Source organism: Phascolarctos cinereus, unplaced genomic scaffold, assembly GCF_003287225.1.
Source record: "Phascolarctos cinereus isolate Bilbo 61053 unplaced genomic scaffold, phaCin_HiC Scaffold_7;HRSCAF=346, whole genome shotgun sequence".
Taxonomy (NCBI): domain Eukaryota; kingdom Metazoa; phylum Chordata; class Mammalia; order Diprotodontia; family Phascolarctidae; genus Phascolarctos; species Phascolarctos cinereus.
The window spans coordinates 175,890,437-175,903,239 of record NW_027556180.1 but is presented as its reverse complement, the minus strand read 5'-3'; the positions used below and the strand labels follow the sequence as shown (position 1 = coordinate 175,903,239).

The 12,803-nt window shown below is 35.9% G+C and overlaps 1 protein-coding gene across 6 annotated transcripts in view; it reads right to left on the bottom strand.

The window, feature by feature from the left end:
- The window catches only part of ST6GAL2 (ST6 beta-galactoside alpha-2,6-sialyltransferase 2), a 203,149-nt gene that overhangs the window by 16,703 nt on the left and 173,643 nt on the right, over window positions 1-12,803 (bottom strand). For all 6 annotated transcript variants that reach the window (XM_078147363.1, XM_020987933.2, XM_078147364.1 and 3 more), the window contains 3 exons: window positions 7,769-7,866; window positions 5,451-5,552; window positions 3,607-3,781 (listed from right to left, as the gene is read on the bottom strand). In XM_078147363.1, coding sequence (XP_078003489.1) covers window positions 3,607-3,781; window positions 5,451-5,552; window positions 7,769-7,866 — 375 coding nt within the window. The remainder of the gene's footprint in view (window positions 1-3,606; window positions 3,782-5,450; window positions 5,553-7,768; window positions 7,867-12,803) is intronic.

Below are 12,803 nucleotides of genomic sequence, written 5' to 3'. Positions count from 1 at the left end.
AGGGGCATTAGGAGGATTCCTTTTTGTAACAGAAGAAAGGCACATATTGATTTATTTTCATTTTTGATGTCAAATAAATTGAGATGTCGGTAAAAATAGATTATTTCCCAGAGAAGGACATCAGATAAATTGAACAATGAGTTCCATCTATTTTTAAGCATATTTTTGAGGAAGAGCAAAGGGATAATGATAGCTGAAAAGGATATTCAGAACGAATGAACTATAACTTTAACAAATAATTTCTGAGAAAAAAAAAGCTGATCCAGCATTGCTTCGGAAAGCAATGAACTTGACTATACTAAGACGGGGTAATATAAAGGGAAATTTTCAGTTCAAAAAGCTGACCTTTATTTTAAGAGAGTACAGGGAAAGAAAAAGAATGAATAAGGTCACAGAAGGGCAGAGCTTCTTGGTGGTATGATTTTTTAAGTGTAGGTTGGTTATAATGTGATGTATTTATATTTAACCAAAAGAGAGATTAAAGAAATCACTTTAGAGTTTCATTGTCTCCATTCATGAAGATCAAGAGAATGGGCTCAAAGAATAAAGGAGAAAATGCACCTCCCTCCCTGCCTTGTAGAAGTAGATGACCGTGGGCATGGAACACTGAATACACTTTAAAATTCTATTAATATGTTGGTGAGTTTTGCTGAATTGCTTTTTTTCCCTTTCTTTTTTATTCTTTGTTACAAGGACTATCTCTCCAGGAAAGGAGGGAAATGTATTTGGAAATGATGATTAGCCATTCTCTAATATATTTACGGTCAAAAGATATAAACAGGCAGTTTTCAAAAGAAAAGAACAAGCTATTAATTATCATATGAATAAATGCTCTAAATCACAAATAATGAGAGAAATGAATATTAAAATAGCTTTGAGTTCCTTCTTCATCTGATTAGTTTGACAAAGCTGAGGAAAAATAAAAACCTAGGCTGAGAGAAAACAGAAACATGAATGCCTTGTTGATGGAACAGGGACTTGACCAAAACTTTCTGGAAAGCAATTTGGAATTATACCCAAAAAGTCACTAGACCATCATACCCTTTCACTCAGGAATATTACCTTAGACATATGCCCTAAAGAGATCAAAGAAAGAGGGAGAGGACCTGGTACATATAAATATTTTATTACAACAAAGATTTAGAAACTGGTTGGTACCTATCAATAAAGAAATAGCTGAACAAATTATGGACTATGAATGTAATGGGATATTATTTTGCTATATAAGAAATAATGAAAGGAATGGTTTCAGAAAAACTTGTAAAGCCTTGTATGAACTGATGCAGAGCGAAGTGTGCAGAATCAAGAGAACAACTTAAACAATAATTATAACATTGTAAAGAAAAACAATTTTGAAAGATTTAAGAATTCTAATCAATGCAATGGCCAAATATACCTACAGAGGACCAATGGTAAAACAGACTTTCATCTCTTGGGAAAGATGATGGACTAAAAGTACAGAATGAGACATGCATTGTAGGACACGGCCAATGTGTGGATTTGTTTTGCTTTACTATGTTCATTTTTAACATTGGAGATTTTAAAAAATAAGGAAACAGAATGTGGGTAGGAAGTGGAGGAGTAGAGATAGCAATACCAAAATGAAAGAAAAGAAGGAAAAAATGTCAATGAATCATCTAAAGAATAAACAGAAGAGGAGGTGGGAGGTTCAGAGGAAGATATGGAGAAGCAGAAGAGTTGAAATTTAACGTGTTGAATTTGTTTTATACATACATATGTATATACAAATGTGTGTATATGTGTGTGTGTGTGTGTGTGTGTATACACACACACACACACACACACACACACACACACATCAACATTTCTTTGTGTGACTTGCCCAGGGTCACACAGCTAGTTAAGTGTCAAGTGTCTGAGGCCAGATTTGAAGTCAGGTCCTCCTGACTCCAGGACCTGTACTCTGTCCACTGTGCCACCTAGCTGTCCCATATTAATTATATGTTTCAACAATAAAACAGGTTATATCTATTAAGGTTTGTGGTTTCACTTAAGATTGTCTATGTTCCTCTTTGCATAAGGAAATATTCAGGTGCTGTGCTCTATAAGCAAAGCAGAATTGAAATAGCTCAAAGGAAACACAAGATGTGCAAAATTAAGGAATCCACCCCAATTCTCACATGGACTTTTTGTGCCCGACCTGCGGTAGAACGTTCTGAGCTCGTATTGGTCTGATCAGCCACAGTCAGACACACTGAAACTTGACTCTAACATAGTGATGTCATTTTGGTCTTCTCTGTTCTGTATGCTTTAGGTGGTTCCAGAGTGAATGGACTGAAGATAGCAATGGCAATTTTGAAATTAGAAAGCATTTTCTTTCAACCTTCACGTATTGAGAAAGCCTTTTTTACATTTAGACCTATTGAGTCTATGGGCATACAACAACAAAATCTGACAATCTCCCTTTGCATTTTAAAGTGTTTTGTTCTAATTCAATATTATCTAGACGAATTCATAAAAAGGCCACCTTCTAAAGAAGGTTTTATTAAGCTTCTGTCACATCCTATAATGTTATTTATGAATTATCTCATTCTGTATATTCTTTCCTGGCAAACTATATTACGCGTTCTTTCTTAAATGAATAGAATCTTTTCTCTCCAAATGAACAAGAAATGAAGAACTTGGGATTTCACATGAGTAACTGAGAAAGAGTGTCAAGGATTTCCCTTTCTAAGGGGACTAGTGATGTTTAAAACAATATTAAGCAGACCCATATCTTAACTCATATCATAACTCTTTCCTGAGTTGTACATCAAAGACTACATTACTATTGTATGCCAAAGTCCCACACCTCAACCCAGCAACTTTGTACGTTCTTAACCCAAGGCATACCAAAATCATTCTCTAAATCTCCCTTCTCCTTAGCTCCTTACTCCGAACTTTTCCTGATCTTTTCAGCTTTAGTTATTTTCTCATCCCCCCCAAACTAACGGCATACTGTCTGTTTACCTGCTATCCTAAGGGGTAGGATGGATTCCTTTTTGTCTTTGTATGCCAGTGTTTTAAACATAATAGGTACTGAATAAATGTTTATTGAATGGCATTTGATTGAACTGAAATAGATTGTACCCCAGCAGCCATCTAGTCCAGTACTTACATGAAAAAGAATTACCCCTACAACATACCTGACAAGGTCTTTTCTTAAAGACCTCCACCCAGGAGCAATTCACTCCCTTCTAAGACATTCCATTCTAGTTCTGAACAGCTTTTAATTGTTAATTTCCCCTTTGCATCCAGCCTAAGTAAAAGGATTAGATTGGATTATCTCTGAGGTCCTGTCCAGATCTATATCTATTATCCTACATAAATTTTCCTCAATGCATGTTCCACAAAATGCTCCAAATTCTGTCCTCAAGAGGCAAAGCAGAATAAATCTAATCCTTCTTTCACCTGGCAATCTTTCAAATATTTAAGAGTACTGATTATGTCCCAATGTCTTCTCTCACTCAGGAGTCCCAAGATTCCTTAATCTGTCCTGATACTCTGTTTGTGCTCTGCTAAAAAAAATTGTAACTTTTTTTGCATATCATGGAAACTTTGGGTAGTACATCAAAACAAACTAAAACAACAAAAGAAACCCCTTACCTATGAAACCAGAAGATGGAGGATTTGGTTGTATCTTCTCTTTAGTGTTCTCTTGGATTATGTCCCAGAGTTGCCAAATAAATTTAGGATGAAGAATATAAAAGGGTTGATTTGGGTTCTTCCTACGATGCTGAATATAAGGAGTGAAGAGATTGTAATCTGGCTTCTTATACCACTGTGAGGAAAAAAAAGATCAAGGGCATCAACGCCAGCAAGTTCAGTACCCTGTATAGAAAAAGCAGCAACACAGTCTCATAAACAACAGTGTGGCGAACATGTAGTATGTTTGCCTGGGGCAATCTAAGAAATCACATTGAAGAGGAAAATAATAGGCTCCTTAATACAGGCTCATGTAGTCTGTTCAGTTCTCCAGAAAGGAAACATCCATGAGATATTTATTGGATAAAGGGCAGGAGGAACATGGAAACAGGAGAAGAAGTATCACCAAATTCATTTTTTCACCCTCTCTTATTCTTTGCTTCACAATTTGAAGAAAGGAGTGTATGGACTATGTAGCTTCCAGTTTGCCCACATCTTCTCTGGGATAGTAATGCCAATTAGACTTGACTATTCTAGAGTGTCAGGCTCCCTTGGAATTAGGTGCTATTTATAATCCCCACAGAAGAGATGAAGGAACACTGTCCTGGTAGGAGGGTAAACCTTTTGTTCATGAAAATCAAAAAAGTTGAGACAGTCTAGCAAAAAAATACATCCCTGGGGGGAACTAATAGCTGTCACCCTCCCCTTGTCCTCTGGCCTCACTCAGCTATTGTATCATCTGCCTTGATATCCCATATATAGCTCACCTGTATTTTTTCATAACTAGTATATCACTACTTCTGTTATTATTTATCTTCATAATAATATTATTTAGATGGCACACAGAACTACAATATAGTGCATACATCATAAGGTTGGGCTTTACAGATATTACCTCATTGACTGTCATATCTGTTAGAATGTAGTTTCCTTGAGGACAGGGACTGTCTCACATTCATTTTAATATCCCTAGTGCTTAGCACAATGCCTTAAGCAGTTAATAAATATTTGTTTATTGATTTTTTTGATCCTGTAAGTCTGAGGTTTAAGTGATAATAGAAAATATTAATGAGAGCTCTCATAGATACAATGATTTTTCAGTTTAAAGTTTACTTAATACATATCATTTGATCCTCTGCTCAATGACACAGATACTATAAGCACTGTGCCTTCTTAAAAGTTGAGAAAACTGAGGCTCAAAAGTTTAAATGAATTGCCAGAATCAACCAGTAAACTGCAGAGTTAGGAAATGCCATATTTTCTAAGCACAAATCCAGACCTTTTTATCATTCTATCAAATAACATAAAAACATCTGGGGTAGGGTCCAAATGAGGCATATTACAGACAAATATGAATGGTACATTGAGATAATAATGAAATTTAAGTGATAGAAGAATTTGCATTCCCTTGCTGATTATTTTCATTGTTAAAAGGTCCTTTAAATGGGTCTAATAGATGTAGGTCAGTAGAATGTAAATCCTTAAAAATGAGAAAATCTTAGTTAAATTAACCCATGTCCCAGGATAGTTAGAACCCCTCAGAAGAACATCCTGGCATTTTACAATTGAGGGGAAGAAGAAAAGAGAGAAGATGAACATTTTACTAACAGGCTAATAATTATTATGTATATTGTATCAGTGTGGTTACATGATCAGGATAATTCTGTTCCTCAAGCTAAAAACGTTCATGTTTCCCACTATTAATTAGCCAGAGGCTATACTTGTCTCAGTGAATAAAAAAGAAATTTGATTCAACAAATCAGACTGCTAGCTAGGCCAAGAGAAAAAAAATTGGCTAGTCTTACCATGTGAAGATTTGCCGAGTAAGGAGCAGGGTCCCAAGCCACTAAAATGACATCCTTATATAATGAACTGTCAATGAAGTGATGGTTTGGGTTGGTCAGAATCTAGAAACATAAAATACAATAAAACAACCTCTGCAGAAGCAACATATCAGATCAGGATGAATATCTTATAAGGTTGAATCCATGTAAATAAAAAGAGTATGAACCACCCTGATTTTTCTTCCTTGCAAGTCCTTTCTAATGGACCAACTCAATTTTGATTAAGAAGTTGAATTTCCATACTCCATCTTTTCTGCCATTTCTTTAGTGACATTTTTGCCAGTGCTATATGAAGTCTACCCCATTGTAATTTCTTAGCAATCTTAGGATTCCCCATAAATTCAGATATTCCAAGATGGAAAAGGCCTTAGAGTTCAGCCACATTGTCCAATTTCCTCATTTTACCGATTAGGAAACAGAGGCACAGAGAGGTTAAGTGAATTGTCTGAAGTTGACACCGGTAACTAGTGGCAGAGCTAGAACTGGAAAAGTCTTCCGACTTAAAATTTTTCATTCATTGCACTGCTACCTCTTCTTTACCGCTTTGGCTAGAATTGTTTGGATTGGCTATGTGGGTGCCTCACTTAACTAGGGCATGGAGGCTGTTCTAGAGTGATGTCACAAGACTTCTGAAAAGCACCCCACAATAAAGAAGCACTTGACTTGTTGTAGTCCTTGGAGCAAGGACGTTCTTGCTAAACCCTCCCAATCTTTCTCTTTCTCTCTCTCTCTCTCTCTCTCTCTCTCTCTCTCTCTCTCTCTCTCTCTCTCTCTCTCTCTCTCTCTCTCTCTCTCTGTGTGTGTGTGTGTGTGTGTGTGTGTGTGCGCGTGCACATCTTAGGTAAAATGTATTTGATTTGCTTCTCCACTTGCTGTAGGCTCAGTGGACTATGTAGAAGGCTAATCTTTACCTGTGCCTTGGACTCAAGATAACTCACTCAACAACTCTGTATCTCAGTTTTTCTAATACAGATTGGAAGATTAGAATACCTACTGTGGCTCTAAGAATAATTTTGGTATAAATCAGTGGGATGAAGAATTTTTTTTTTGAAACATGCAAAATTGATTATTTGTATTTTTCACAGAATGCTCAGTTTTCATTTTAAAAGCTGCAAAAAAAATTATTCTCATTCAAAATGTATAGATCATAAGGTACATCCTACAGATTTCACGAGATGAATTGCAAACATAACATAGACAAGTCTTAGCACAGCTTATATTACAAATGTACATATAAACTTAAAATTACCCCAAATGTCAGGTACCTTTATGCTTTTTTAATAAACACTCATAAAATAGCAAATAATATAAAGGTTTAGTAATGTAATGAAATCATTACACTAAACAGGTGTGTATAAAAGTTTTAGTTTAGACAGTAGGCAAAGAGATTTTTTTTCTTGTGAAAATAAAAGGAACATGCAAGATATTGTATTTACCCACTTCTGTCAAAATTATACGATTCTAGAGCTTGAGTGGACCTCTGAGACTATCTAATCTAACCCCCTTATTTTACAAAAGGTCAAGCAGAGTATTCGATTTGCTTAAGGTCACATACATAGTAAGCATTACAGGCAGGATTTGAACCATAGTATTTAGAATGCTATATCACACTGCTTCACATTAATGAGAAGTTGGGTGTTATGCCCACAATAACCTCATAATTTTACGGTATTAGTGCTATGATCAAACTCATTTTAGCTTCTTTACCATCCTGCATTTTCCTCCCCAACCTTCTGTCTTCACGTTCTTTTAGCTTTTGTTTTTCTAGGTTGCCTATGCAAATGTAATTCACCAACTGCAATAGCATTCTCATGCCTATCCATGAAAATATACAGTGCTTTTTCCGGCCCCCACTCCCACCCTCATGTCTATTACCACCTTTCTTTCAGGAATGTTCCTGTTCTGGTCTTCTACGTACCAATCTGTCTTCTCCTATGTCAGCTCATGGAGGCTGCCAGCATGGGGTACTGAAAGATCTCTGAATGGTGAATCAGGAAGCATAACTCCCACTCTTACTAGTAGCTAGCTATGTCACATTAGACAAGGTACCTAGCTTCTCTAGGCTTCATTTTCCTAGAAAATGAAAGATATTATTCAAAATACTTTCTCACTTTAACACTGTAGAATTCATGCCTGTCATTTTTCTGGCTCCTATTTTCTCATTACTGACCCCCAATTCATTTCACTTATGGAACACTGAGATACATGAACATTAGCAAACATGGATTTTTATCTACATAATCCAACATACATCTGTATGCACAGACCATTAATCTTACCTGGGAATTAATGATGCGCATTGTTGTTTTATTTCCAACATCTCTTTCATAACCATGTGTAGGAGCAGAGTTAAATCTCAAAACTGCATCATGAGAATCTAGGGGCACATAAGTAACAAGTTTGCTTTTTTTCCTCTCTCTGTAGATTAACAGAATCTTGGGAAAATTATTCACAGTCAATTTTCCTGACATGAAAAGATATCCCCACCCCACTCCTTTGAAGAAGTGAAAAGATGGGTGTGGAACAGTATATATATTTTTAGATTTTTTGACATGTTGATTAGTTTTGCTAAATTTTCCTCTTCTTCCTCTTTTTCTCTTTTCTTAAAAAATATTTTTTATATGAGATGGCTCTCTGGGAGGAGAAAGAAAAGATACTGGGAGAAATGTTGGTGATATAAAAACAAAATAGATCAATGAACATTCATTTAAATTTTTTAAATTATGTCAATTTTTCCAAATCTGAAGCTAAAGGGTTACTGATAATAAAATAAGCCCATTTTTCATATAACTGTTACTAATAACATTACTTGGAAGAATTTTCTGATAAAAGTTTCTTTGTTCTAGGTGGAAAAATCAACATGGCAACAGCTGCCCATTCAATTACATTTTCTGTGTAAAGCTTTTCATGATTTTCACATGCTTTACATGTATTATTACATATGCTATATTTTCATATTCTTTTAAATTAACTATACTTTATATAGTTATACTCCTTAATTTTGAGATATCAAAGAGACTTTGTGGCTTGGATCTCTTTGCCCTCCACCCTCCAAACCAGCAGAACTGTGCATGACTAAAAGCCTTGGGAGGAATGGTTGATTCATCAAGGCTGCCTGGGGAAGAGCATGAATTGGTACTTTTAGGTTCTTTACTATTCATTCACACATTGAGCAAACCAATAGCTGCAGATCATAGATTTATAGCTAGAAGAGATCTTGGTGGTCATATTGTCTAAATTCCTCATTTTTACAGATGAGAAAACTGAGGATCTGAAAGACCCAGTGAGTAGCTTAAGATTATAGAATTAGTAAAAGGCAGAGCTGGGAATAAATTCAGTTCATTTTACTCTAAATGCAGTGTTCTTTCCTTTGTATCATTCTTCCTCCCCTGAAAATGTTACACCCAGTTAGTCACATAGGATTCTAGTGCAAACCTATATTCTTAAAAATTCTTGAGGATCCCAAAGAACTTCTGTTTATGTAGGTTATAACTATCAATATTTACCATATTGGAAATTAAAAGCAATACAACTTAAATATTTATTAATTCATACCCATTGCATGTTAATATATTTTAATAAATTCCATATTTTAATTAAAAAATGTTTTCTAAAATAGAAAAATAGTGAGAAGAGTAGCATCGTTTTACATACTTTTGCAAATCTAATGTCTGGCTTAAAGACAAGTGGATTCTCTTATTTTTTCATTTATTCAAACTGTTGCAATATGTTGTTTTGCTTGGAGTATATGAAGAAAACTTGGCTTCATATGTAGTTGGAAAAGAGAAGAATGTTTTAATAGAAAAATAAAATCTTAAGATTATTATGAAAATAGTTTTGACTTTGTGGGTCACATGAAAGGGATACTCAGAAGTCCATGGAACACACTTTGATAAACCACTGTTACAATGGTCTAGACTGAGCTGAACTCTTAAATTTTTTTTCTTTTGGTCCATACCTATGATATTATCAATGTATGTAAGTTTTGTGCAAGTACAGATAAGCAATTCTTCCGTAACTTAGAATCTTTACAGACTTGTGTGAAGCATTGACAGATTAAATTTATTTGCCTAATGTCATTTATTGTCAGAGATGGGACCTGAACCTAAATTTTGCCATCCCCAAGGCTTTCCCTCTACCACTATACCAATGCCTCTCATTCACTGAGAAATTAAACTTTTCATTTCAAACTTTCCACAATTTAGTGTTTTTGACATTGTAATTGAAACTCACAGTAAACCTGAGTTTAGTATAATTCTGAAATTGACAGCTGTGCCAAAAGAAAATGGAAATGATACGCCAACATCATTTTTCATTAAAAGACAAATTTACAGCTTCTTGTGCAACTTCAGGTAAGAGGAAAGGTCCACATTATGATTTTATGCTCAAAGTACTTTATATCAAGCAGTCACATACTCTGGCTCAACAGGCTTGCTCTGTTATGCAATGTATGGCTCCTTTCACTTTATGTCAATGACACACATTTCCTAATTCTCCCATTAATTGGGTAATATGAGATATTTTAAAAATAACTACCATTTATTAAGGTCTTGAATATGTGCTGGATGCTGATCTGACTAAAAATATGCTTCAACATGGAAATAGGATCAGAGGAGGGAAACTGGAACCAATTTAGTCCTATGGTCTCATTTTACAGATGAAGAAACTGAGGTTGAGAGAGAGAGAGAAGCAACTTCGCTAAGGTCCCAATGTGAAGTTAGAACATTTTACTCCCAAAGTCAGTTTGCCTCTTCTACTATACTAAACTGCTCCACATATTTAAGTCCCCTATGGACATGGACAAGTAGAAATGGATAGATTGGAGTAAAGAGGGTTTGGAATCTTTTAATCGGAGGGCTTATTTTTCCATTTTCCAAGTAATCTATTAAGGGGCACGTAGGTGGTGCAGTGGATAGAGCACCGACCCTGAAGTCAGGAGGACCTGAGTTCAAATCCAGCCTCAGACCAATCACTTGACACTTACTAGCTGTGTGGCCTTGGGCAAGTCACTTAACCCCAATTGCCTAAAAAAAAAATGAATAAAACAAAGTAATCTATTACATTGAAACATGCCTCTCATCTCTCAATAGAGATGTGGTGGACTTACAGGTATAGAATGAGTCAGATTTTCAGAAACGGCCACTATGTTTATTCTTTTGGATGACTGCATTAATTTCTTATGAAGGAGGGTTTGATAGAGGTTGAAAGAGAGGGTGAGAGGCATGGAAAGCGAAAGTGGTATTTTAAAATAAAAGCATCAAGAAAACACTTTTCTTAAGTAGCTTACAAATGGGGTGTGTTTCTGAATTCATATTAGCCTTTGAACTCCTGGACTAGGCTTGAAATTTACAGGGATAGTATCCAGATATGAATAGTAGGGAAATGAGAATAGAGTTAGGGTTCAGGTTAGAATCAGGGGCAGAGTCAAAGGCACATTTAGGGTTGGAGGGGTGCATTTCGGGTTAGGGTTAGAGTTAGGATCCCCTAATCAGGTCTAACATATCTCAGATTTGATGAAATTTCAGGGTACAGTTTCATACTTCCCCTGGCTAGTACAGATCTGTATAAACAAATTACTACTGCCACTAGCGACCCTTCACTCTCCCCTACTTACACTAAAACACTACCTGTTGGATTCCTAACACACATCTACACTACCCTAATCTCGGAAGTCATCAATGCCATAGAAGTATGATGCAACTGAAAAAACATTGGCTTTATAGTCTAAATATCTGGGTTTAAATCTTGCCTCTAATCCTTACTATCTGTGTAACTTCGGGTAAGTCACTTAACCTCTCTGGGCCTCAGAAAATGGGAAAATTGGACTATACTATCTCTGAGCTGCTTCCCAGTTTATAGCAATATTTCTAAGCCTTCTCCCCCATTGCTCTCAAGTCTTAGAGGGAACTCTCCTATGTGACACTTGCCGTCTGCAGCTCCACTTGGTCTGAACTTCACAGAACACAGAATAAATGATCCTAGGAAATCTCATCATTGTACCCATAATTCAGCTCTGGATACCTAGCACCTTCCTAATTCTCTCAGCCATCTGTCCCTTTCTGATTGGAGGGCTGGAGAGTAGAGCACTAAACTTCTCTCATATCTGCCCTTTATGGAGGATAGGATCTGTATTTTGCAGCTAACTCTCCATTTTCCATCTGCAGCTCTGTTTGGTTTGAACTTCACAGAACCTGATGCCCCTGCACTGGGTGCTCCCTGGTGTCAACCCCCTCCCATCCCTACCTTCCAGTTTCCTTTTGTATGTTGTCTTCCTCCATAGATTGTAAGCTTCTTGAGTGTGTGTTTCTTTCTTTTCTTCTTTCTCTCTTTTCCTTCCTTCCTCTGTTCTTTCTTTCTTCCTCTCTTCCTTCTTTTCCCTTCCCTCTTCCTCCCTCCCTCCCTTTCATTGCTTCCTTCTTTCTATCCTTCCTTTTTTCTTTCCTTCCTTCCTTCTTTCTTTCCTTTGCCACAGCTTATTTAGCACAGTGCCCCGCATACAGTACATGCCTAATAAATGTTTGTTTTATTGCATTACATGATGGATTGCATTACATAGGATGGATAGAAGTTATATGTAATGATTAGACTCTATATTTCATTCATGTTACAGATTAACGTAGGTGATGCTGGACTAGGAAGCTACCCACCATGGAGGGCAACTTTTCTCAATTCTTGTTCTTAATTCCTAAAACCTGACTTGAGTTCTAACCAACTGATTTAGCAATAAATTTCTGGAACAACTTCTTCCAAGGAGATTATTTGTATTTTTCCAAAAACAAATAAAACCTTAAGCTTTCTGACTTTCTTCTCAGAGAAATTTTAGGGGATTTAGCTTTGTCTAAGAAGGCAATAATACTTAAAAGCTTTAGTCCACCAACCAATCATTTATTTTAAATAAAAATGATAACTTGTTTTATTGATGGATTTCCCCACCAAACTGACCCAACTGATCAGTTATTTTGCTCCTATGTAGGGTCGTGTAATCTTAATTATAATGGAACTATAATACTGGATTATTTCTAAAATTCCTCTGAGCATGGACAGTCTATGATTATGTAGTCGAAAACCTTCTTTCCACAAATTCAGAAACTGAAACCCAGAGGCTCAAAGTCACGTGACTAGTTAGTGGTAGAGCTAAGATCATACCTTTATAGCTCCAGGCTTCTAGTCTTATATATAGTCTTAAGCTATGCCATGATATATATATAGATTTTATATATATATATATATATATATATATATATATATATGTATATATATATACACACACACACACATATACACACATATATGTGTATACATATGCATATATAC